This window comes from Marmota marmota, unplaced genomic scaffold, assembly GCF_001458135.2.
Source record: "Marmota marmota marmota unplaced genomic scaffold, marMar, whole genome shotgun sequence".
NCBI classification, from domain to species: domain Eukaryota; kingdom Metazoa; phylum Chordata; class Mammalia; order Rodentia; family Sciuridae; genus Marmota; species Marmota marmota.
In genome coordinates this window covers 19,609,704-19,637,387 of record NW_026000082.1, presented here as the reverse complement: position 1 = coordinate 19,637,387, position 27,684 = coordinate 19,609,704, and the positions used below count along the sequence as shown (strand labels likewise).

Here is a 27,684-nt window from a genome sequence, read left to right as displayed (position 1 = left end):
AGTATCCCCACAAAAAAAAAAAAAAAAAAAAAAAGGAAGAATTTAACTTGCAGCTATATGGATGCAGACATGTTATTTAACCTTTCTACCTATCCATAAAATGAAAATAAAAGCAGTAGCTACATTATGGTATTTTATATATATTATATATAATATATATAGTATATATGTTCTTTTAATCCTTATAATAAACATAGGGCTACTGATTAGATGAACAGTCCCTGCCAAAGAGTAAATACACAATTTCTATTAAAATATTATAGATAAATAGATTGATTTATAGTGAATGTCTAAAAACATGAACTAGAAAAACACTAAATTCATGATAGTAGTTGCCTTAATGGGGAAAATAGAGAAATAAGGAAGGAAAACAAAGACTTCAGCTACAGCAATAATGTTTAGTTTCCTTTTATTCAAAAAAAAACCTATAACAACACAACTGTTTATTATTTATTTTTTGAAATACTAATTAATTCTAGGTGGTATTTATTATTATTGCACTCTTTTCTAGATTTAAAATGTTTTCATTTTTAAAAAAAGGTTTAACAGTCTACTGCTAATACAAAGCTCTGTAGTATACTAAGGCCAAGAAAACTGAAAATAATTTGGCAAATAAATAGCATCCCAGTATGCAAGCCAAGTCTTCAGATTATTCTCCAACAGTTCTACTACAGTTTTTTGGTTCAGGGAGTATTTATATCTTAGGCTAAAACCTCAAAACACTGGGGAAATTTCTGGATAGCCTAACTTACTCAAGTTCATAAATTTAAAATGTAATAGAGTGCATAACAAACATTGGTATTTAGTGTAGAACCTTCTCTTACATACTAAAGTAATACTAATTACTAAACAGCTGAAATGAGTGATAAAAAGTACAGTGCCCTTCCTTACATTTTGAAGATGTAGTGAGAAAGAAAAAATTTCCAAACCATGACTCTTGTTCCTTTAGCCAGTATACAAAAGAATCACATTTTAAATGAAATCAAACAAGCTATAAATGGCTTTCAAAGTAGTCTAATAAAATTTAATTAGCCATAAAAAACAGCATAAAAGTGTATATGAACACACTCTAAAACCACACTCTATTTTTTTAATCTGAAAATTATAAATTTTAAAATCAGAAAATAATAGAAATATGTGAGAATTTAAGATATTTTCTGCCTCTACATCTTTTGGTCTTATTTATGGAATATTATCTTTTGATATTAACAGTGCTTCTCAAAACAAACATTTTTTTGGACACAGAGATAGCTACTCTTATATCTACTAGAAATATAGGATTAGGGAAAAAATGCTATTTAATTCCAAAGAAGCTACTTGGTCCAAGAGATCAGACTTTGTTGATCAAGTAAGAATAATTAATTTTAAGCTTGTAAAACTTGGATTTTTAGAAAGGCATGGTAGCACACACCTGTAATCCCAACAACTGAGGACTCTGAGGAAGGAGATCACAAGTTTAAAGTCAGTTTCTGCACCTTAGAAGATCCTACTTTAAAATACAAAATAAAAAGAACTAGGGATATAGCTCAGTGGTAGGACACCCTTGAGTTCAATCCCCAATACCATAAAATATTTGGATTTTAAAAATGAAAAACTGAGGGCTGTGGCTGTAGCTCAGTGACAGAGCACTTGTCTAGTACATGTGAAGCAGTGGGTTCGATCCTTACCACCACATAAAAATAAACAAATAAAATAAAGGCTTTCTGTCCATCTATTAACTACCAAAAAAAAGTTTTAAATGAAAAACTGATAATATTTGATCTGCTTCACTAAAAATATTTTAGGTTGAGTCCCAAGGGTTCTCAACTAGGAGCATGTAAAAATTTCTAGGGTATGAAGAGTTGTCTTGTTAGGGAGGAGCTACTGTCACAATGGCAGAAGTGTGGGATGGGTAATACTGGCATTTTAGTGGGCAGAGGCCAGGGAAGTTAAATGTCCTACAATTCACAGAACAGTCCTGCACAACAAACAATTGTCCTGCCTCAAATGCCAGTAGTGCCCCAATTGAGAAACACTGTGTTAGAAAAGTTTAATCATTATTGTTCTTAGACTAGGAAATAGCCTTTAGTAGTCTTTCAAAAAAACCAAAATTTTGTGGCTTACAAGGTCACACACAGATAATCTTAAGTGGATAGCATGTCTTTATTTATTTATTTTTATTTTTTTAAAGAGAGAGAAGAGAGAAGAGAGAGAGAAAATTTTTTAATATTTATTTTTTAGTTTTCAGACACAACATCTTTGTTTGTATGTGGTGCTGAGGATCAAACCCGGCCACACGCATGCCAGGCCAGCGCGCTACCACTTGAGCCACATCCCCAGCCCTATTTGTTTATTTTTATATGGTGCAAAGGATCAAACCTAGTGCCTCTCACATGCTAGGCAAGTGCTCTGCCACTGAGTCACAGCCCCAGCCCCCAGATAATTTTTTAGTAAATGTGCTTTCAACTTCAATATTTATAAATGTAGAAATTTAAAACTTTGGGCTATGGTTGTAAATCAGTGGCAGAGCACTTGCCCAGCATGTGTGAGGCACCGAGTTCGATTCTCAGCACCACATACAAATAAATAAAATAAAGATCCATCGACAATCAAAAAAATTTAAAACTTTTTTCTACATAGGCAGTTTCTTTCTAAGGTTAATTTTAGTTTGATTTGGGGTCTTGGGGTTGATTTGTCTTGCACAAAGAAGGTTCATTAAAAGCTTTGGTTGAGGGCTGGGGTTGTGGTTCAGCAGTAGAGCGCTCACCTAGCATGTGCAAGTCCCTGGGTTGAATCCTCAGCATCACATAATAATTTTAAAAATAATAATAAAATAGAGGTGTTGTGTCCAACTACAACTGAAAAATAAATATTTTTAAAAAAGCTTTGGTTGAGCTGTGTCACACTCCTGTAATCTCAGTGGCTTGGGAGGCTAAGGCAGAAGGATAATGAGTCCAAAGCCTCAGCAATGGGGAGGTGCTTAGCAACTCAGTGAGACCCTGTCTCTAAATAAAATACAAAATAGTGCTGGGGATGTGGCTCAGTGGTCAAGTATCCCCGAGTTCAATCCCTGATACAAAAAAAAAAAAAAAAAAAAGCTTTGGTTGAAAAAATTAGTATGAAAAGGAACCAATTAAAAAAAAAAAGATGTCACACATGGTGTGGCACACCTTTAATCTCACAGACTCAGGAGGCTGAGACAGGAGAATAACAAATGCAAGAACTTAGCAAGACCCTACTTCCAAAAAAAAGAAGAAAGAAAAGAAAGGACTGGGGATGTAGCTCAGTAGTAAAGTGTTCCTGGGCTCAATCCCCATTACCAAAAAAAAAAAAAAATAAATTAAATTAAATATTAACTAAATAGTCTATGACCAATATTATATATTTTATCTTTTCAAAGTGAGAATTCCACAAATCATTTTCCAGAGAATCAAGGAAGCTTTTTAGGACTCTCAGGTCATACTACTATCTAAAATGTGTCTGAAAGGCTAGAGATATAGCTCAGTGATAGAATGCATAGAATAATTTCCTAGCATGCCCAAGACCCTGGATTTGATTTCCAGTACTGCCCCCAAAAAAGAAAAAGAAAAACATAGGCTTGGGTCACAGCTCAGTGGTAGAGTGTTTGCCTAGCATGGTAAGAGGCACTGGGTTCGATTCTCAATACCACATATAAATAACTAAGTAAATAAAATAAAGGTCTAACTAAAAAAAAACTTAAATAAAAAAACCTTAATGATTTTTAAATGCTTTTGAATAATAACTGCAGCCATCCTTTACTATGGCCCATGAATTCTACAAAGCATTTATATTTGTTACCTCTAATCTTTGTAACAACTCTGTAAAGTATGTATTATCATTTCCAATGTAAAGGGTTTTAAATAATTTAAGAACCTGATAAATTAAGACTTGCTCAAACACAAACAAGTGACAAACCTAGGGTTCAAATCTGATCATTCCCACACCCAAGCGCTTCCCACTACAGATTATATTCTCAGATTTACAGCAAAATTTCTATAAAGAATTATTTGTGGGGCTGAGGTTGTGGCTCAGTGGTAGAGCGCTTGCCTAGCATGTGTGAGGCACTGAGTTCTAAGCACCACATATAAATAAGTAAATAAAATAAAGGTCCACCAACAACTGATAAAAATATTTTTTAAAAATTATTTGTAAATTAGCTAGAGAAGCTATAGCTTTCTCCATTCTGCCTCAATAGAGACACTAAAAAATGCACATTAATTCAAACAGACTTTCTAAGAAATGGATGCCACCAAGGTGACAGGAAAAATATAACAACTCAAAATAGATGAAGCTTCACTGTATTGCAAGCACAAATATAATCCTGAAAAACTATCACTATCACTGAAAAAGTACCAACCACAGATAGCAGGATATGGCACTATCAACCAAAATTCTTCAATGTCCATCTAAATATGGAATCATGGTGTACAGAGTTGGTAATGAAGTCCCCCAAAATAAGGAATATGGATTTCTGAGTTATCAGTGAACTTTTATATCCTAGTGTAAAAAATAGAAAAAGAATGCAAACACAGCATGCTAATATCGTAAACATACTTTTCATTTTTATAATTTTAAAATCCCCTAAATAATCCAAAATGAAATAAGGATTTGTTAAGAGTGATATGTAGCCCAGGAAACTGTTCATTCATTTTCCAGAACAGAAATACTGACAAGCATATTAGTTGTGTTTCAAGACCAAACACATGGCAAATCTACATGACAGGTCTGCTCAGCTGTTATCTTTTCTATGGACCAACGCAGCAAATACAGACACATTTCAGGATGACTGCCTAATTAAAAATAAAAGCAATACTGCTGAGTTTGCCATCCTGATGTGAAATAATAAGTTGCGGTTTCCATTCAAACAAAAGGCATTCAAGCATAAAAACTGGCATTCCCTATTTAATTAGACACGAATATACACAATGGCATATGTTAGTGCCAGACAGATCAAAAGCCAGTTCTTAAAAGTGCATTAGCCTCTTTTGGACAAGCATTATATTTGCCACGTAACTAGAATCTACCATCCCTGGGCCAAAGGTTAAGCCACGACACAAAACAGAAATTTAGGCTGAGAGCTGTAAAGGCACTTAGAGGTCAACTAATTCAATCTTTTGACCAATTCAGGAATTCCCTCTATTAACTCAATCAAATATTAACTGGGCTCCTATCAGGTCAAAGACTAATATGTAGATGTTACTATATATTAACATTATAGATGGTGTTATATTTGCTCAACATTTATTATAATACAAGAACTTTTCCAAGTGCTTTATATTTAATATTCATAACAGTCCTATAAAATAGATACTACTATTTCTTGCCAGGTGTGGTGATGCACACCTGTAATATCAGAGGCTTGGGAGGCTGAGGCAGAGGATTACCAGTTCAAAGCCAGCCTCAGCATCTTAATGAGGTACTGGGCAAATCAGTGAGACCCTGTCTCTAAATAAAATATTTTAAAAAGGCTGGGGGATGTGATTAAGTGGCTGAGTGCCCCTGAATTCAACCCCTGGTACCCCACCCCCTCAAAAAATATAAGAATTTAAGAAAGGGTCCAAAACTAGGAAAGATAAAAGAAAAGTTGTAGGTATAGAAATATATATTAGTATGGAAAACCAGAAGGTAAAAGAAAGGTTTTTGGATGAGAAAGTATTTGGGGGAAGTAATATTCTTGGGCTAAAGTCCAAGATGAAAGTGGGCAAAACTAAGGTTGTAAGGAAGTTGTGAGTGTTCAAGTAAGCCGCAGAAGGTTTGCAGAAAGTAAATCTCAAAAAGTTTGTGTTTGATTTAATTGGCTATAATTAGCACATTCAGTTAAAGTTATTTTGAACTTTAATATACTGATATGAAGCAAAGTCTGAAACACTGATCTGCTCTCATTATGGATAATTTTGTATTTGTTTTAAAGTCAAATGATTACTTTGTAACTGGTCAAGAAACAACTATTCCTTAGGTTATAACAATATAGTTGACATCCTAAATATATGTGAGTAGGTATATGGATGCATCTGAGAACTGTCTAAACCTTGTCTAAATGTTTTATAAAAGTTTATAAAGTAAAAGTTTATATAAGTTTAAAGGCAAGACAACCAATAAGTGCTCTTTTTTATACATTGTATCCGACACAGAAGGGCCACACTGTCATTTGAAGAGCTATCTTATATCAGTTTGCTTTGACAAAGCCAATTTCTGATGATTAACACTGTTTGCTAAAAGTTATGAGAGATTTAAGGCTAGCATTTGATTTTTATTAACCCATGCAGACCTGTGATTATTGTTACCATACACTCTGGATTCTAAATTGTACTTTAAAAGTTCAACTTAGTTAAATGTAAAGCTTAGGAAACCATTTTGCCAAGTTGGTGACATCCAAACTAAAATTACATATAGCAAAAGTCTCAGATTTGTATAACAATAACAAATATGGTTGGCATTTATTCACATCATTCAATGCTTTAGGTAGATAAAGTAACCTGTTGTCAATAAGTTATTTATACAATTTTGTGTTACTCTTCACATTGGAATTGGAATTTAAATGTATTTTTGGAAGGTATTAAGGAGAGCCTGATCTGTTTAAAAAAAAAAAAAAAAAGATACTACTCTTATCCTCACCTTACAAATATGGAAACAAAGGCATAAAGGAATAAGATAAATAGTCCAATCTCATAGTCAAGAAGTGAAAGAGCCAGGATTTGAGCCCAGAGCCTATACTATTAATCACTATACTAATATTGCGTCTCTGGGAGAAGGATATACAGGACAGAATAAAAAATGATTTCACTTCTCCAGGCGTTCAGTCACCCAGAAAGATACAATGAACATAATACAGTACAATAATTGCTAATGAAATTATTAGAAGAAGGGTTAATGTCACAGTAGTTAGGACAGAGAAGTATGAAAGAAGATAAATAATTTTAAAAAGGAAATCAAGTGGGTCTGGAAATATAGCTCAGTGGTAGAGTACTTTGCCTAGCATGCACTCGAGGCCCTGGCTTCAAACCCCAGCACCACAAAATATAAATTTTTTCAAAAACTAATTTAATTGGGCTGGGGATATAGCTCAGTTGGTAGAGTGCTCGACTCTCTTGCACAAGGCCCTGGGTTCAATCCCCAGCATTACACACACACACCCACACACACACCAAAAAAAAAAAAAACACTAATTTAATTGCTGTCCAATAATCAAAATCCCTTTCAAATATAATAGCAAAAGCTGGGTGCAGTGTTGCACACCTGTAATCCCAGTGACTCAGAAGAATGAAACAGGAAGATTGTAAATACCAGGTCAGCCTGGGCAATTTAAGGAGATCCTGTCTCAAAATAAAAAATAAAACAGACTGAGGATGCAGCTCAGTGATAAAGGATGTCTGAATTCAATGCCAGTACCAAAAATAAATGAATAATTAAAATAGCCAAAAAAATGCATAATATTACATGTGTGATATACCTAGGACAGAATTCATGTATGACTATAGATTGTTTTGCACAATCTAGATACAAATAACATGGTTTTAGTTGTGTATGGTAATGCACTCCTGTAATCTCAGCTACTCAGCTGGGGCAAGTTGACTTCAAGTTTGAGGTCAGCCTCAACAATTTAGCAAAACAAACAATAAAAGGCTTGGGGCTGAGGTGTGGCTCAATGGTAGAGCACTTGCCTAGCACATGCCCCTAGCACATGGGAGACCCTGGGTTCGATCCTCAGCACCACATAAAAATAAATAAAATTAAATTAAAAAAATTACTAAAAAAAAAAAAAGAGAGAGAGAGAGACAGACTAAGAATTTAGTTCAGTGGTAGAGTGCCCCTGAGTTAAATCAACAGTATCACAAGGGGAAAAAAAAATATATATATATATATATATATATATATATATATAGTTTCAGCAGGGCACATTAATCCGAGCTACTTAAGAGGCTGAGGCAAGAGGATCAAGCAAGTTTGAGGACAACCTAGGTAATTTGGCAAGACTCTGCCTGAAAACAAAAATGGAAAAGGCTGGGGATATAGCTCAATGGTTTCTCTCAGTATATCTATAACTTTTTACGCTGAAACATGAAATGACATGAGACAGATACTGGACCCTATTCAAATGATCTGAGATGCTAAAATATTATATGATTATGTGGGTTTCTAGATTAACATTTCTTAGTTTACATTACAAAGGTTAAAGAAGGAATTGGATAAAAAGACAAAATTAATAACATGAAAGATTATCTAAAGTTTAAAAAATAATTTTTTATTCATCCATATTTCCTTTCTCAAATGTATTATTTCTGTTAAAATGAATATTTTATAGCTATTAAAATGACAGTGGGGGCTGGGGATGTGGCTCAAGTGGTAGCAGGCTCGCCTAGCATGCGTGAGGCAATGGGTTCGATTCTCAGCACCACATTAAAATAAAATAAAGATACTGTGTCCACCTAAAACTAAAAAAATAATAATTTTTTTAAATGACAATGGGGGATCAGTAATGGAGTATGTGCTTAGCATGCATGAGACCCTGGATTCAATCTCCAGTATTCCCCTCAAAAAAATCAAGATAGTTATTGTTAATACACAAAGATATATATACCAGAATACTAATTGACACATTTTTGTTAACAGAAAAATTGGAGATAATCAACATCCTTCAATAGCAATAGGTTAATTAAATTATAGTCATTTATATACTTTAACATTGTGTAGTCATTAAAAGAATGAGGCAGGACTGGGAATATGGCTCTAAGCTACATTGGTAAAGAGCCTACCTAGCATTCTGGGTTGAATACCCAGGACTGATGGGAGGAAAAAAGGGAATAAAAGAGGAATGAGGTAAATTCTATACATACTGACATGGAAAGATGTCCAAGTCTCTTGGAAGTGACAACAGAAAGTGGCAAAGTAGAATGCAAAGTGCAATCTTGTTTTTATTTTTTATTTATTGGTACTAGGGATTGACCCAGGGGCACTTAACCACTGAGCCACATCCCAAGATTTTTTTTTTTTAATTTATTTGTATCTTTTTTTTTTTTTTAGTTGTAGATGGACACAATACATTTATTTATTTAGTTAGTTATTTTTATGTGGTGCTGAGGATCAAATCTAGTGCCTCAAATGTGCTAGGCAAGTGCTCTACAACCCCAGCCCTCCCTACCAGATCTTTTTATTTTTCTTTTAACAGAAAGAGAGAGAGAGAGAGAGAGAGAAAAAAAATTTTTAATATTTATTTTTTAGTTTTTGGTGGACACAACATCTTTATTTTATTTTTATGTGGTGCTGAGGATTGAACCCAGCGCCGCGCGCATGCCAGGTGAGCATACTACCGCTTGAGCCACATCCCCAGCCCTTTTTCATTTTGAGACAGGGTCTCACTAAGTTGCTGAGTCTGGCTTTGAACTTAGAATCCTCCTGCCTCAGCCTACCAAGCTGCTGGGATTGCAAGCATGAGCCACTGTGCCTAGCTTGTTTTTATTTTATTAAATAAACAAAAAAAATAGTATAACCTAGAAAATAATTTAGAGGATATATATACTAAACTCTCATCTTGATGGATTATAAGAGAATCGTTTATCATACAATACCTTTCTCTTAGGTTGATACTTTTTACAATTATCATGCATTACTTTTGTTGTTTTAGATGGGGTGGTCTTACTATGTTGCTCTGTCTGGTCCCAAATTTGTTATCCTCCTGCCTCAGCTTTCCAAATTGTTGGGATTACAGGCCTGTACCATGAAGCCCAGCTATTTTTCATTTTTTTTTTTTTTTAAATAAAGATAAAGAGGTTAGGGGCCAGGGTTGCGGTTCAGTGGTAGAGCGCTTGCATAGCATGTGTGAGGCATTGGGTTCATTCCCCGGCACCACATAAAAAAAATAAAAAATAAAAAAATATATTTTTTAAAAAAGCTAAAGAGGTTAGAACGACGGTTGGGGATGTAGCTCAGTGGTAGAGGATTAGTATACACAATACCTTGGATTCAATCCCCAATATCTCACACACACAAGAAAAGGGTTGGAAACTAAAAAAACATCCTTTTCCTCCCATAATAGTAGTTCAGACTATATAGTTACGTGAAATAAAATTGATATATAAAACGAAAAAAGGCAAAAAACAAAAAAAATTGAGTAAACAATTATAACTGTGTAAACGTATGCACCAAAAGAAATTGTACCAGAGTTATCATTTATTTTGGGGTAAAAAGATTATGATTTTTTCTGTACTCTTAATTCTGAACTTTCCATTATGATATATTCCATCTATAAGCATAAAATGGAATATTAGTTAATTGATATAAGAAACGTAGAGCCGGGGTTGTAGCTCAGTGGGTACAGTTCTTGCCTAGTACATGTGAGGCACTGGGTTTGATCCTCAGAACCATATAAAAGAATAAATAAATAAAAGTACTGTGTCCCAAAAAAATATGGCATGGTGCACATAATATCAATGTATAAAGATCCTGAGTCTCTTAAAACACTCGGTTGACTGTATGGAAATACAAATGCAAAAAAATGTAGTCATTAAACTGATTTATATTAACTGTAGCATACTAGCTGATATTTCCTCCGATAGGGGTTTGCTTCCTTTACATATTTTCTTTTTTAATGAAAGTTTAGGAAAAACAAATACAGTTCAATTAGAGATGTATTTCATAATGTAGTTATGGAACTTTTTTGTTTGTCCTGCGGATCAAACCCAGAGCCTTCATGATAGGTAATTAATCGCTGAACTATACCTCCAGCTCTAATTATGGAAGTTTAAGAGAGCTTTTAATATGTTTTTCCTGAGCTTTTGATACTGCAATAAGAACAGAGCTTTATCATGCCAATAGAGTTATGTGGTTTTTAAGAATCCAAAGATATACCTAGGTACACTAGCACAAGATCCTAGCTACTTGGAAAGCTGAGACAGGAGGATCACAAGTTCAAGACTAGCTTCAGCAATTTATTGAGCCCCTGCCTCGAAATTGAAGAAAAAAAATAGCCAGATATGGTGGTTCACACTTGTAATCCTAGCAACTCAGCAGGCTGAGGCAGGAGAATCACAAGTTCAAAGCCAGCCTCAGCAAAGGTGAGGTGGCTAAGCAACTCAGTGAGACCCTGCCTCTAAATAAAATACAAAACAGTGCTGGGGGTGTGACTCGTAGTTCAACTGGGTGGAACTCGAGTGCCCCTGAATTCCATCCCTGGTACCCCCCCCCCAAAAAAAAATGGCAATCATTTTTTACCCTCCAGATTTAGCCCACCTTTCTAATGCGGGGCTCCATTCCTACCCTTGGCTTAAGTGATGTTCACCTCATTCCAGCTCTTGTAGTACTTTTTAACTATACTTATTTGGTATTCAACTAATGTCTTTTGGTCTTCCTACCTCCACTCTCACCTCTTCCAATATATCTTCCAGGCTGAGCAAACTTTTGACAAGCCTTCGTGTGTCATATAAAGGCTCTTCCTCCTTTGACCCCTACCCACATCTCCAACCTCATCTATTTCTTTTTCTCCACCCACAAACACAATCTACTCCAAATATAGAGTTTTTTGTAGGGCCCTGCTTACACTTGAGTGCCTACACATTTAATACTCTTTCTCCTTGAGGGGTTCTTCCTAGTTTTTTCCACATGGCTCTCTCAAGTAATCCTCTCATGTGGGAAGTGTTCTCTGACCCCTCAATATCCTTTTTCTGTGTTTTCATAATGCCCTATACAAATCTGTTATTACAGTTATCATATAGTATTTTAATTGTAGGTTACCTGTCTCTTTCACTGGACCATGAGCTCCATTAGGGCCTGGACTTGAAATTACCTTCAAATGAATTATGACACAGAAATTGCAATATTACAACATAAGTCAAAATGTAAGTGATATACAGTGGAGGGGCTGGGACTGTGGCACTGGGTTCAATCCTCAGCACCACATAAAAATAAATAAAGATAATGTGTGTCCATCTACAACTAAAAAACAATTTTTTTAAATATACAGTGGAGAAAAAAGAAAACAGGACACTGATATTCCATACTTTCTATATTAAAAAAATAAATTCTTAATTGGGCACAACAGCACACTCCTATAATCCCAGTGGCTCAGGAGGATGAGGCAGGAGAATTGCAAGTTCAAGGTCATCCTAAGCAACTTAGAAGACCCTGTCTCAAAATAAACAAGCCAGGAATGGTAGCACACACCTGTAATACCAGCAGCTTCAGAGGCTGAGGCAGGAGGATTGTGAGTTCAAAGCCAGCCTTAGCAACTTAGCAAAGTGCTAAGCAACTCAGACATTGTATCTAAATAAAATACAATAAAGGGCTGGAGATGTGGCTCAGTGGTTAAGTGCCACCAAGTTCAATCCCCAGTACCAAAAAAACAAAAAGGGCAGGGGAGGGGCTGGGGATAGTAGAGTGCTTGCCTCACATGCACAAGGCCCTGGGTTCAATTCCCAGCACCATTAAAAAAAAAAAAAAAAAAAACTCTTTTAAAAAAAAGGGAGAGGGGGCTGGGGATGTGGCTCAAGCAGTAGCGCGCTCGCCTGCCATGCGTGCGGCCCGGGTTCGATCCTCAGCACCACATACAAACAAAGATGTTGTATCCGCCGAAAACTAAAAAATAAATATTAAAAATTCTCTCTCTCTCTCTCTCCCTCCCTCTCTCACTCTATCTTAAAAAAAAAAAAAAAAAGGGAGAGCAGGGAGGCTGGGTATGGTGGCCCATGCCTGTAATCCCAGCAGCTCAGGAGGCTGAAGCAGGAGAATTGCGAGTTCAAAGTCGGCCTCAGCAACAGCAAAGTGATAAGCAACCCAGTCACAACCTGTATCTAAATAAAATACAAAACAGGGGTGAAAATGTAGCTCAGTAGTCAAGTGACCCTGAGTTGAATCCCCAGTACTACCCCCCCAAAAAAAGGGAAAGGAATGTTACTGAGTAGTGAAGCGCTTCTGAGTTCAATCTTCAGTACAAAAATAAAAATTAACTCTTTCATTCAGTCAGTTATAATTAAGTGCTAAATATTTATTTAACACCTCCTAGGAGTCAGGCACAATGCCAAGCCTGGAGAGTTGGTTTTGATACTATACATATATGTAATAAGAATATACACAGTAAGAATTCTAAGAGGGGCTGGGGATGTGGCTCAAGCAGTAGCGCGCTCGCCTGGCATGCGTGCGGCCCAGGTTCAATCCCCGTAACCACATACAAACAAAGATGTTGTGTCCGCCGAGAACTAAAAAATAAATATTAAAAATTCTCTCTCTCAAAAAAAAAAAAAAAAGAATTCTAAGAGGACATCCAAAATGTTAACACTGGTTATAAACTCATTAAATCATGGACAGATTCTGATAAACTTTTATCTTCTCCCTTGAAATCGTTCCAATTTCCCAATTCTTCCTTAATAAATATGCATTTCTTTGATAATTACAAAAATTATTTTAGCCTTCCCAAATTGTAAATTCCTAACAGTCAGTAAGATTGGTACCAAAAGTAAGAGTATATAAATTTGTGAACCATAGCTAATACGAAAGTAAAATATATTAATAACTTTTAGTCAAATTGTAATACAAGGAACAGTAAGACTAAAATATGCAAAAATATTTCAGGATTTAATCATTGTGGAAATCATGTAGAAAACAATCCCATGCAAATTATCCAAGGAAAATAATCATAAGAGCAATACCATCCTAGTTTTCCATATTGCAGATGAAAGTTATATCGTTCTTTTTTTTTGGTATGGTGATTGAATTCAGGGACACTTGACTACTGAGCCACACCCCCAGCCCTATTTTGTATTTTATTTAGAGACAGGGTCTCACTGAGTTACTTAGCACCTCACTTTTGCTAAGGCTGGCTTTGAACTTGCAATCCTCCTGCCTCAGCCTCCTGAGCTGCTGGGATTACAGGAGAGAACCACCACACCCAGCTGTATCATTCTATTCTATTTAATGCAAGCAAAAAGATGACAACCTCTGTACAACTTGTTCAAAAGACAAATTAATAAATAACATCATATTTAATCTGTATAATGATTTACAGTTTACAATTCACAAAGCACTTTGACCTTCACAATAATTCTGTTTTCTTGACCCTGCTGGATAGGTTAAAAAACTAACAACTGAAATTCAGAGGGCCTCTCTTAATTACAACTTAAAATCCCCAAAAGCCATAAAGAAAAGTTTGAGAAGTTAGCCTACATAGAAATATAAAATTTCCATGTGGGAATAAGACAGAAGACAAATATCACAATAGAGCTGGAGGTGCAGCTCCATGGAAGAGCATTCTCAAGGCCCTCAGTTCAATCCCCAGCTCTGGGGGCAGGGGATAAGGTGTCCTACAAATCAATAGGAAATTGAGATATATGACTCAACAGAAAAATAAGTAAAAGACTTAAACAGATAGTTAAGGAAAAAGGACATATAACTCAAACAGAAAAGAAATGACTCAAACATATAAAAAGATACTTAGCATAATTTTTTAAAACTAAAACTACTCTGAGGTACAATTTCTCCCTATCAGATTGGCAAAAATTCAAGTTTGATAACAGCAAGGCATAACACTAACAACACTGATCCTAGAGCCAGAGAACTTAGTTTAAACTTCAACTGCTTAATTAGCTGTGTGATTTGGACAAGTCATATAAATTTTCTATTCTTTAGTGTATTCATCTGAAAAACAGAGGTAATAAAAGCACCCACCTCATAGGAATTTCACTAAGATTAAATGAGGTAATGTATGTGAAGCACTAAGAACAGTGCCCATGCATATAGTAAGCATTATATAAATATTAGCTACAATACAGCCAATGTAGTGAGTGTATAGGCAATGTATATAGGAACAACCTCTAAGGAAGGCAATTTAGCAATAAATTTCATAATGAAAACTGCAAATATACTTTAACTTAGAAATTCCACTTCTGTGAATTTATCCCATAAATACCCTTGAACACATGTAAAACAGCATGTCCAAAGGTCTTCAATACAACATTGCTTGTAACATTTGAAAACTGAAACATAAATATCCATAATGAGGAACTAGTTAAATAAACTATGATACATCCATTCCATGGAAATCTATTGGATACTATACAAGTATTTAAAAACAAATAAAAAAGAATGAGGAAGCTTTCTATGCACTGACCTGGAAAAGTCTCTAAGATATATTAAGTGAAAAGTCAAGACTGCAGATGGAGAGCAATGCAAAACAGTGGGGAACCATAGGATTTTGCATGAAAAATGGGACAAATAAAATTATATACCCATGTTTGTAAGCATTTGCCTCAAGAAAGTCTAAAAGAATGTAAAGATAGGGGATGTTGATGCATTTTTAGCTAAAAGTGGCAGAGCACTTATCAAGCATGCAAGAGGCCCTGAGTTCAATCCCCAACAATGGAAAGAAAGATCACTGCAAGAGGACAAGGAACGGGGCAGATAGGGGAAAAGCATGGGATGAAACTTTCAATATTTTTCTTTTGATCATACTGCCTTTCTAAAATATTCAAGAATGCCTAGCATGACGATACTTGCCTATAATCCCAGCAACTTGTGAAGGTGAGGCAGGAGAATCACCAGTTCAGTTCAACCAGCCTCAGCAACACAGCAAAACCCTGTCTCAAAATAAAACTTATTGACTGATTGATTGATTTGGTATTAGAGACTGAACCTAGGGGCCTTTACCACTGAGTTGTATTCCCAGCCCTTTTAATTTTTGAGACAGGGTCTTGCTAAATTGCTGAGGATGACCTTGAACTTGTGATTCCCCTGCCTCAGTCTCCCAAGGCATGGAAATTACAGGTATGCACCACCACGTCAGGCAATTTTTTGTGTGTGGTACTGGGGATCAAACCCAGGGCCTCATTGTGCAAGGCAGGCACACTACCACTGAGCTATATTCCCAATCCTCAAAAAAAAAAAAAAAAGGAACTGGGGATGTAACTCAGTGGTAAGACATCCCTAGGTTCCATCCCCAGTATCACAAAAAAAACTAAAAGAAAATAAAATGTTCAGGAATGGAAGATTTAAAAATTCTAAGTTGGCTTTTCTCTGAAACAACCACTCCCTGGTTGCTCAGCAAAAATAACACAAGTGAGACTACACTGAAGTCATTTCCATTTGATGACTTGGGAAACAGCATAATACCCATTGTTGGTCCACAACATTTCACCATCACCCACACAATACAACATAAAAATTGGGTTTCATCAACTAGAAAGAGATGAAATTCCGGGCTGGGGTTGTAGCTTAGCGGTAAAGCACTCCTCTCGCACATGTGAGACCCTGGGTTCGATCCTCAGCACCACATAAAAATAAATAAGTGAAATAAAGGTATTGTGTCCAACTACAACTAAAAAATAAATATTAAAAAAAAAGATGAAATTCCCATAAAAGTCCTTATCATGGATTTCAAATTCAGGGCTGGGGTTGTGGCTCAGCCATAGAATGCTCACCTAACATGTGTGAGACACTGGGTTCGATCCTCAGCACCACATAAAAATAAACAAACAAAATAAAGGTATTGTGTCTGACTACAACTAAAAAAAAAAAATAAAGATTTCAAATATATCCATAAACACTGTTACACAGGAGGAAAACACTAAAAATAAGTCAACTTTCATTCTAAATAAGCAAGGGAATGAGCACATGTAAGTGTTTGTTTTACAATTAAATAAAACTAGCCAGGGGCTGGGGATATAACTCAGTTGGCAGAGTGTTTGCCCCGAATGCACAAGGCCCTGGGTTCAATCTCCAGCACCACACACACACACACACACACAAAAAAAAAAAAAAAAAAAAAAAAGGTTGACTTTGGGCCTGGGGTTGTGGTTCAGTGGCAGAGCAGTCGCCTAGCGTGTGTGAGGTCCTGGGTTCAATCCTTAGCACCACATAAAGATAAATAAATAAAGGTATTTTGTGTGTGTGTATATAAAAAAACAAACTAGCCAGGCATGGTGGTACACACCTATAATCCCAACAACTCTGGAAGCTAAACCAGGAGGATCACAAGTTCAAGGTCACCCTCAGCAACTTAAGCTGAACTGAGGATGAAGCTCGGTGGTAGAGCACCTGTGGGTTCAATTCTCAAAATAGGAAAAAAAATTAAAAAGGACAAAAAGAAATGCCCAACGTTAGGTTCTAGGTAAACTTACCCAACAACCTACATTTCACCCACATTAAAAAGATATACATGTCATAATCTGAAACACAGATTTCACAAATAGGTAGACCTTGTTCAAATTCTTGTCTACAGGTAACCATATTTTTGCAAGTGTTTTACCACTGAGGCACAGGCTATAGGGATATATAAAACTTTTTTTTTTTTTTTTTAAGGCACGGAGGATTGAACCCAAGGGCTCTACCAGTGAATTACTTAGCTAGTCCTTTTTATTGGGAGACAAGGTCTCACTAATTTGCTGAGGCTGGTCTTGAACTTAAGATCTTTCTGCCTCAGTTTTCCAAGTCTCTGAGATCACAGGTGTCCACTATCACACCCAGCTCTACAAACCATCTTTATGGTACATGGCATATAGCAAATTCTCAATAAAAACTAGTCTCACTACCAGTAGCTCTCCTTCACAACCATTTTTTTTTTTTTTTTGAACGGAGGACATTAACCTTTGAGCCTTATCCCCAGCCCTTTTCATTTTGAGAAAGAGTCTCACTAGGTTGCTTACAGCTTTGCTGAATTGGTGAGTCTGGCTTTGAACCTGCAATCCTCCTGCCTCAGTCCCCAGAACTGCTAGGATTATAGGCATGCACCACCATGCCTGGCTATAACCACTATTAAAAGAGTAATTTTACCCATTTATTCCTCAAACAAGAGGAATCAGATGATATATCATGACCTGACTACTGACATCCTTGCCACACTATCAAAACTGCCTTTCAAAGGAAACAAGTAACTTCCTAATTGCTAAATTTGGTGGCTTCTAATTTTTATTCCACTTGACCTCTGTAGCACCTGACACTGATGGTCATTCTCTTCCCGCTTGAAACTTTCTTCCTTTGACTTCTATAATAATGCCATTCTGTTTAATTTCTTGTCCCATTCCTTTACTTTCTCTTTTTCAATGTCTATTATCCTTCAAACAATGGTGCTCCTTCTGGTTCATGGCCCTTTTTTCCTCTTCTTTCAGTATTAACATTCCATACTAAGGCTTCAAATATCAATAGTCTCTCTTTTTAAAATTTTTTTTAGTTGTAGATGGACACAATACCTTGATTTTACTTACTTATTTTTATGTAGTACTGAGAATAGAATCCAGTGCTTCACATGTGCTAAGCAAGCGCTCTGCCACTGAGCTATAACTCCAGCCCAATATAGTCTCTTGATTCTTAAATTTGTATTCAGTTCCAACCTTTCTCCCAACTTGTGTGTATGGAAACAAATACACACACCTCAAACAACTCATCCAAAACCAAAAACCAATTCACTGCCTTCACTCAAAGTTTTTTTTTTTTTTTTTTAAATAGCAATACTTGGTATTGAACCCATGGCACTCCACCCAGTGAGCAAATTCACCATTCCTTTTTTTATTTTTTATTTTTTTTTTTTTTGAGACAGGGTCTCATTAAATTGCTGAGGCCTGGAACCTGTGATCTCTGGCCTCAGTCTCCCAAGTTGCTGGATTATAGGTGAGCAGCACCTCACCCAGCTAGACTTGCTTCTTTATAGTCTCTATTTCTATTAAGGACACCAATTCATACCATAAGCCACATCAGAACTTCACTCCCTCGCCAAAAAAGACCCCTCTCAACTCTATTTTGAAACCTCTTGGTATTGGGTGGTATTCTCATTTTCCTCACACCATGCCAGTTTATCCTCTCCCATCAGATTAGCACATTAGTTTTCTGCCTAGGCCTTCTGTCTTCACTTTGAATACTTCCTGCACAATTTTCACCAGAGATAATTCAATCACATCAAACTTCTGGTCACAAACCTTCAATATGTCACATGCCTAACAGAAAGTCCCAATTCTTTAGCGAGTTTTTCTCGGAGGTATAAATTGAAAGGCTTTTTAATTGGACAACCCCAGCTTTCATTTCTGGCTAACTCTGAATAGTGTCTTACTCCAAAGTCTTCAAAGTGAAGGGTAAAAAGCAGAGGAGGGAAAAGGAGAGCAAAGACGACAAGGGAGAAAGAGGGTGACAATGGTATCTGAGGGGAGGGAAGTATCTTTCGAAGGCAGAAGTGGACGATTTCGAGGGAAGAGCATGTTTGAGGGAAGTACAGTGAAGCAGTCCAGACTTGATGCACGAATGGGTTCTAAGGGAGGCTCCCACTGCGGAGCTGGAGGTTTCACAAACAGTTTTCCAAGAATTGAAGGATTCCTGAATCTTAAAATTGAGGAATGTCTCTGACATGCGATGATTTCTAATGGGTTCCCGGCCTCTGATAAGAGAAGGGGTGCCGGTCCCGAGAACCTGGGAGAGGCGAGAAGAGAAAGAGAAGGGACCAAGAGGGGGAGTGTTCTGTGTGGAGGACTTCTGGGAAGCCACCGAGTCCTGTTGGGTGCTAAGCGACCCGTGAGCCAATACTCGGGGGCCGAGGAGTGGTAGCACCCGCGCGCGGGCCGGGAAGTCCCGGGTTCCTGTCTCACGCATCTCCTGACTTTACCTGAGGCGGACTGAGCAGCCGAAGGGTATCTGCACGGGCGGGAGGGGGAGGCAGCGTCCAAGACCGAGCATAGTAGTCCTCACAATTCCGTCGAGGCAGCGGCTTTTTAGCCCGCGGAGGCGGTGGGGGTCCTTCGCGCAGTTGCGGGCTTCTCCGCTGAACTAGCGGCGGCGGAGGACGAGAAGGCTACTGCCATGGCCCCGAAGTCGGGGCGTCTACCCGCGCCTATTTGGCGGGGCCAGGACGACCCAAAAAGCGAGACCCATAGGGCAGCTGGAAGCTCCACCGAGCTCTCCAGCCGCGAGCGACTGAAACGCCTGGGGCACGGGGTTGGGGGAGGTGCCTGGGCTGGCCACGCCCCTCTACTCGGGGGCCCCCCCTCAGAGCAGCCAATCAACCGCCAATCCTTAATAATAGAGCTAGTGGAATTGCCCAATTAGCGTTAGGAATGCCACGTGGTATGAGGGCGGGCACAATGGGCATCCAGAGAAGCCAATCAACAGCCCTAGGCGCCAACTCTTGGAGGACGAAGGGAACCAATAGAAAGGAAATGGAGGTAAAAACAGAAGAGGCAGTGTGTTGGAAAGGCGGAACCCAAGAGGGGAGAATATACCTGGGGGAAATCCAAGTCCAGGAGCCTCTGGGGCGGGACAGTAAAAACAAGATGGGCCAATCAAAATGCCAAAAAGACAGAAGAGACCGGTAATCGATAAAGCTAATTGAAAAGGAACTTTAATGGCGCGGCTTTGGGGTTGGCAGAGAAAGGAAAAGTTTTATGAACGTGACGTCCTACAGGATCTAAGTATAGTAAGAAGGAAAAAATGATGCATAGGTTAGCATTAGCGAATTAAGATAGTAAGAGAAATTAGTAGAGCTAAACAAAAAAACTGAAAAGAAAATTCATCTATACTAAAAGATTGGATTCGGTGAAGGCTTAGAGCAGGTAATAATGGAAAGAGGCTGAACGTGGGTTGGGTTTAAATTCCTAATTTGTCCTTTGTTTTTTATGCTGTGAGAGCTATTCTTGAACAGTAGTGTGATCTGAACAGGGCATTGTTTTAGTAAGATTAATTAGTAGCTCACAGAATCTGAAAAGAAAAAAAGATCACCCCAATTCAGTGCTTCTAGCCCAAAACCGTCTCAGTATCATTCTCCTGGCAACAAATCATGTGCTGCCACCTGGTGACAGTTCACATACCACTGTTCCACATTGTTATTTAATATTTCTGTTGTGAGAAAATGGGCAACTTTACAAGCCTGTCTCCTACAGAGCTTGATGCATAGAGTATTGGTAGCAATCAGAGTTAATGTAATCATGCCAGGTAAATCACCTGCCAGTGAAAGATGTAAAGGTCAGGGATTCTTTGCATTTGCTTCAGCAGGAAGGTGAGGCTTGATGGGAAGTTTTTGTTTTTTTAATTTGGGTCTGCTGAGTCTGAGTCAAGTTTATCTCTATCACTTTGCTCTCAGCAATTCCTCCATGCTGAGAGGAAAAAACTGAGGACGACTGACCTGTAATTATTCAAATTTCCAAGGCCCTCTCCCTGTTGACCTGTCTGCTAGTTAGGCCAAAGCCATGAATGTACATATAACTGAAGCAGTTCTGTCCTACATGCTTCAATTTTTTTTTTTTTTTTTTTTTGATGGTCGGGGGGAGGGACTGGTGATTGAAACGAGGTGGGGGAGCTTTACCATTGAGCAACATCCTCAGCTTTATTCATTCATTTGTTTGTTTGTTTATTTACTTATTTATTTGAGACAGGGTCTTACTAAGTTGCTGAGGGCCTTGTTAAGTTTCTGAGGCCGGCCTCCAACTCATGATTCTCCTGCTTTGACCTCCCAAGTTGCTGGGATTATAGATGTACATTACATGATGGGCTTACCTCGGCCTTTTATTATACTTTTATATCAGTAATTATCTCCTCTCTCAACCTACACTGGGATAAGAGTTGAGACCTTTCCATAAACCCACTGCACATTTTAGCTTAGGGAAATACATAATGAAGCTGCTCTCAAAAAACATCCACCAAGCATGGTGGCACACACCTGTAATCCCAGCAACTTAGGAGGTTGAGGCAGGAAGATTACAAGTTCAAAGCCAATCTCAGCAACTGAGAGAGGCCCCAAGAAACTTAGAAAGAGCTTGTCTCAAAATAAAAGCACTGGGGAAGTGGCTTAGTGGTTAAACACCCCTGGGCTCAATCCCTAGTATCAAAAAAAAAAAAAAAAATCCACTTGGGGGAAGAATAACATTGTCTTTTGCCTACATTTAGGAATGGAAGAGGCTTTGATGAGGTGCCACTGATTCTTAGGAAACCTTGGACTATACTATCTAAAACATAAAGCCCAGGTAATAAAAAAGTAAAGTTGCCCTTAGTCACCTAGGAAAATATATTTTACAGAGAGCAACCATACAGCAGAAGGACCAGAATCATTATCCACAAGAAATTTTGTTTTATTTTTATTTGATTTGATTTTTTTGAGACAGGATCTTGCTATATTGCCTTTATTGTGCAAGCTGGCCACCTGCCTCAGCCTCCTGAGAAACTGGGCCTATACATGCACACCACAAGGCCCAGCAACAAGGCACTTTTTAAAAAAATAAACCTATTCAAAATGGGCTAGAGTATAATCCAGTAGGATAGTGTTTATTTAAAATGCATGAGGGGGGCTGGGGATGTGGCTCAAGCGGTAGCACGCTCGCCTGCCATGCGTGTGGCCCGGGTTCGATCCTCAGCACCACATACAAACAAAGATGTTGTGTCCGCCGAAAACTAAAAAGTAAATATTACAAAAAAATTATCTCGCGCACACACGCTCTCTCTCTCTCTCTCTCTCAAAAAAATAAATAAATAAATAATAATAAAATTTAAAAAAATAAAATGCATGAGGCTTGAACCCCAGAACCATAATAAATAAATAATGTGTAAAAAATATTGAATCATAAAATTTTTGTTTCAGTTAATAAATATGCACATGTATATTTACTAGGTCACAATGTAAACTATTTCTTACTTGACGTCCAATCAAAATATTCTGTAGGCCACTAACTTAGTCAAATTGACAGACCAGGAAGAAGAAGGCCATTGAAGAAATAAAGTCTGGAGGGGCTGGGGATGTGGCTCAAGCGGTAGCGTGCTCGCCTGGCATGCATGTGGCTCGGGCTCGATCCTCAGCACCACATACAAACAAAGATGTTGTGTCCACCGAAAACTAAAAAATAAATATATAAAAAAAAAAAAAAAAAAAAAAAAAGAAATGCAGTCTGGAATGCTGAGGATAAGGTGAAAGCCTCAAGAAGCAGATACTGCCCAGACATGGTACTGCAACCTATAATCCCAGTGCCTTGGGAAGCTGAAGCAGGGGGATCACAATTTTTAGGCTAGTCTCAGCAACTTCATGACACCCTGTCTCAAAATAAAAACTAAAAAGGACTACAGATGTAGCTTAGTGTTAAAGTAGTACCCTAGGTTCACTCCCCAGTACCAAAAAGAAGAAAAAGAAGCAGCAGCAGCAGATACAGGTCCATGGCCCACCAGAATATCACCCTCCTCTGCAACCCTATAGCACTACTGCCCCAGGGCAGTGTCCTTTCTCTTTCTGCTCACCAGAATGGAAGTTTCCATGTCCTTCCAGTTCACCTCAGTTTGTACTCAGAAAGTATAGCTATAACATCTGTGAACTCAGATTTCAGAGGAAAAGGTCACAGAAAACAACTAACAGAAAGAAGAAAAGGGGGCTGGGGCTGTGGCTCAAGTGGTAGCGCGCTCGCCTGTCATGTGTGCGGCCCGGGTTCGATCCTCAGCACCACATACAAACAAAGATGTTGTGTCCGCCGAGAACTAAAAAAATAAATAAATATTAAAAAAAAAAAAAAAAAAAAGAAAGAAGAAAGGGTATTGCTGAGTCTATCCCATGTGGGTACTGATTCACATAAAACACATCAGGGAGAGTTAAACCATTTTATTGAAGTTAGGGACAAGGACAGGTAGACAGTGAGGAGCCTCACTAGAAATGTCAGATACAACTAGATCGAGAGGGGATTGGCAGGCTGCCCAGAACAAGAGGGGAGGATGGGCAAAAAAAGCCTTCATCTCACTATTCTCAAAAAAGTCATTACAAGTCACTCAGAAGTATCTTGGGACCCTGAAGGGATAGGTTCGCTTGCTCAAGATTCCCTGAGCATGGAGTTGAGAGACGCTCAGCATCAGGTTGAAAATGATGCTCCTCTGGAGATTTAGGAGAAAGGAAAAGAGAAGAGAAAAACAAATCAGCAAGCACTGTTATGTACACAGAACTAAGTCCTGGGCCTGTCTGATGGAAAGGGACATACAGGACTGATTTGAGATAAAACAGAAGTTGATGGATTCACAAAGAAAAAGGCAGATTTGATTTTACCCAGTGCCAAACATCCAGGCACCCTTCAGATTCAGCCAACCCCAGAAGTAGGATCCCTTCCCTCACCCTTACCTAATTTCCTTAAAAGTTCCCAGTTACTGTTACTGTCTAGAAGACTGACTTCAGAGCTAGCTGAACAAAGAGACTTGGTGAAGGTGAAGGCCAGGGGCAGCTTAGATTGGAAGACATCAAAGGAAGTCCTGGAAAGAAGAACAGAATCAGAGACAGAGGTGATATAATCCTCCCAGCACAGAACTATCCTACTTCCTAAGGCCAGCACTTCATAATCCTCCCTTTTTATTTTTTTTAAGTTTTTTTTTAATACCTTTATTTTATTTACTTATTTTTATGTGGTGCTGTGGATCAAACCCAGGGCCTTGCACATGCCAGGCGAGCACTCTACCGCTGAGCCACAACCCCAACCCGATCCTCCCCCTTTATTATCCAAATATATAAAGATATATCACACCAGGCTGGGGTTGTGACTCAGTGGTAGAGCACTCGTCTAGCACGTGCGAGGCCCTGGGTTCAATCCTCAGCACCACGTAAAAATAAGTAAATAAAATAAAGGTATTATGTCCAACTACTTCTAAAAAAATTAATTAATTAAAAAAAAGGTATCTCACTGCTCTGTATCAAATAAAGAATGCCTTATGGGCTGCAACCCAAAAACTCAGTCTGCCCCCACCAGTCCTGGTCAAATTTAGAATAACTGAACTTGGCCCCAATGCCTGACCTCTGTGAGACAAATCCCCTCCACTGCCACAGCACCCACACCACCTGACCTGAGGAAATTATGCTCCTGCTGGGCATCCTGGGACTCTGTCCTGGCAGCCTCCAGGGTGTGACTCTTGTTCTCCTGCCCACTTTGCAGCTTTTCCAACATCTGCTAGACCATGGGCCCAGTTAGGACCAAACTTTCTTCCTCCAGAAAGAAACCCCTTCCCCACAATTGGCTTCTTTAGCACACTTGGAACCTTCATATAAGCAAGGACAGTTTCTCATGGCTTATAGCAAAAGAATTGGAAAGAAGAGCTCTGGAGAAAGTGGAATCAGCACAGCAAAAAAAAGAGATAAAGATGCTGGTAGGAGAGGGTATCCTGGCCTATCTGCAGAATAGGACAAACAGAAAAAAGATGGGGCCTCCACGGGGAAATATGTGGAGATAGGTCTAATGTTGGTTCTACCTTCCAGCTGTGGGCTTGAGCCTGCTGCCCCTCAGTCATCTGCTTCAGCAGCAGCTCCTGGTGCTGGCCTGAAGATGAGAGAGAATTTAAGGGGGTAGTCTCTAATTTTTTCCTTCTCCTTCACTGTCTTATGACCAAGCTGGTACTGAAAACTAAGACAAAAAGCATTCTGGTCTAGATGTTAGAAGCTTCCAAGCTGACTGAATAGACAAAACTCACACCATGATAAGCAATGAACAAAACAAAATATTTTGGCATCTATCTCTCTTTCTCTCTTCCTCCCTCCCTCTCTCTCTCTCTCTCTTTTATTTTTTTGGTACCAGGGATTGAACTCAGGGGCACTAGACCACTGAGCCACATCCCCAGCCCTATTTTGTATTTTATTTAGAGACAGGGTCTCACTGAGTTGCTCAGCACCTCGCCGTTGCTGAGGCTGGCTTTGAACTCACAATCCTCCTGTCTCAGCTTCCCAAGCTGCTGGGGTTACAGGTGGGTGCCACCGCACCCAGTGTCAGATTTCTTAATAGGTCAAACAGGTAGAGCTTGATCACTTACTGGGAGAAAAAAAGGCATTCCAAAAAGGGAGACAAGGGAACTTATACCCACAATTTTTTTTACTTACTCAGCTGGTTCCGTAGCAACTTCAGTTCCTCTCGCAAAATCTCTGACTCTTTCCACAGTATTTGCTGCCTACAGAAGTAATGGCAGTCATTCTACAGTCAACCAACAGAGCAAGGAGGCAATAAGCCTCCTGGAATACCAAGAGTTCAGAGGACTCAAGAAAGTGAGGCCTATCACTTACTCAATTTGGAGCTCATGGTGAAAGCCACTGGTAGAACTGTAGTTTCCTGGTATTTTTTTCATTTGGGCTTGGGCTTCGGCCTGCTCCCATACCTGATTCTGAAGGCTTTGCAGTTCCCTTCTCAGCCCCTCCAGGTGTTGTTCCAGGAGAAGAGCTCGCCCTTCTGGGCCCCCCTGCAGCAACCTTAGTGATGCTGTTGTGGTACAAATTGAGGGTTAGCTCCTCTGAGAGGTTCACACAAGTCTAGACACTTCTTGCAAATCATGACACATGTGCACAAACAATAGGTATGCAGCAAAATCATGTGCACACATATACAGCAGTGTATATGGGGAGCTGGGAGTTTAACTCAGTGGTAAGAGTCCTTGCCTAATACATAGCAAGGGGCCCTGGGTCCAATCCCCAGTGCTGGGGGAAAAAATATCTGTGTATATGAAGAATTGAACTGATACCTTCCAGAGCACTGATCTTGGACATCTGTTGCTCTTGCTCTTCCAGCAATCTCTGAACAGTCTTCCTTAGTGCCTTAGTTACCTACCCAGGCAGAAAAGCATATGAACTACTGCATAAAAAACTTTCCCACACAAATACCACATATACACACCTAGGATTCCAAGACTCACCTGAGCCTGAGATTGAACCTCCAATCGGAGAATAGTAACTTCATTCCAGAGAGAGGTTGGGCTATAGGTCTCAGCCCAGTTTAGTCTCTCTGGGACGGTGGGGGTCTCTAGAGCCCAAGGCTGTTGAGCTTGGTCCTCTGACTGTGGAGACAAGTGATGAGAGGAAAACCAGGATCCAGCCAGGTCCCCTGCCAAGGGAATAAGGGACAAGGACAGAATCTTTGTGGGATAACAGAGTTCAGAAAAGCAAAGAGTTGGAATTTGGAAGAAATAGTGATGGTACAGGCACTGGAAGAAGGAAGATCTTGAAAGAGAAAAGGCTGATGAATGAAAGGGGCAATACTTACCTGAGGTGGAGACCCCAAGGGGATACAGCCTCTGCTACAAAAGAGTTGTACAGGCCAATGAATTTGGTGTAGTCTAATCTGACCCCCCCCCAAAAAAAAAAAAAAAAAGAACAAGAAGAAGAAAGAAGAAGAACAACAATTGGAGCCTCTGGTGCCACTTACCTTAATGCGGTCCACATGCCCATCAGTTGCACGCAAAAGCGTATCAATCTGTTCAGACCAGCTCAGGCTCCTACTCATTTCCAGTGACTGGGGTCTGGTTCCCAGACCACTCTTGCCCTTGCTCTTCCCGCAGGGGATACCCGAGGAACAGCCCAGGAAAGGCAACACCGTTAGATGGAAGGAGGAGAGTGAATATGCAATACTAAGGATAGGGAGGCAATATCAGACCAAGAGTATGGCTCTTGGCAAGAAAACAGCGTTCTCGGGGAAACGGAATACCCTGATACACAGATACCAAGTGGGAGTAGAAGGCTCCAAATCTAGGTCGAAATCCAGGTTCCAGCTCCAGGACCCTGTATCCATCACGCCAAACCTGTCAGAGACTGTTGCCGCTGCTAGATTCAAACCCTCCAGTAGGCGGAGAATGTATGGCTTCAGAATCGGCGCCGCTGCACCACGCCTCTAGCCGAGACAACTAGCTATCTAAGCAGCTGAATTACGTTTCCCTGAAAGACAAGTGCGTTCACGCCCCCACTGTGAAGCTTGTCGGGACATCGAGTTTTTCAGACTCTGAAGCGGTACGCTCCAAGGACCAAAC

At 39.0% G+C, this 27,684-nt stretch overlaps 2 protein-coding genes across 8 annotated transcripts in view; both read right to left on the bottom strand.

The window, feature by feature from the left end:
- LOC107141827 (dual specificity testis-specific protein kinase 2-like) overlaps window positions 1–19,916 on the bottom strand; it is a 62,604-nt gene extending 42,688 nt beyond the window's left edge. The window contains exon 1 of one of the 4 annotated variants that reach the window (XR_007352042.1): window positions 19,568–19,915. The gene's annotated coding sequence lies outside the window, so the exon portion shown is untranslated. Of the gene's footprint in view, window positions 1–19,567 lie in introns of all 4 variants that reach the window. The other 3 variants (XR_007352043.1, XR_001503478.2, XM_048815485.1) reach the window with 3 other exon arrangements.
- A 3,599-nt stretch (window positions 19,917–23,515) lies between these two features.
- Ccdc163 (CCDC163 homolog) lies at window positions 23,516–27,612 on the bottom strand. 4 transcript variants are annotated; one of them, XM_048815474.1, is made up of 10 exons: window positions 27,087–27,612; window positions 26,925–26,958; window positions 26,578–26,769; window positions 26,407–26,488; window positions 25,955–26,147; window positions 25,775–25,842; window positions 25,153–25,220; window positions 24,751–24,854; window positions 24,038–24,165; window positions 23,516–23,796 (listed from the first exon to the last, which is right to left on the bottom strand). In XM_048815474.1, exons 1-10 carry the CDS (start codon window positions 27,107–27,109, stop codon window positions 23,684–23,686), a joined length of 1,005 nt encoding a protein of 334 aa, XP_048671431.1. In that variant the 5' UTR covers window positions 27,110–27,612; the 3' UTR covers window positions 23,516–23,683. The 4 variants fall into 4 exon arrangements, with proteins under 4 accessions (XP_048671431.1, XP_048671430.1, XP_015340330.1 ...); XM_048815473.1 differs by having other exon boundaries at window positions 26,578–26,765; XM_015484844.2 differs by having other exon boundaries at window positions 24,751–24,851; window positions 26,578–26,765.
- Between the last annotated feature and the right edge of the window lie 72 nt (window positions 27,613–27,684).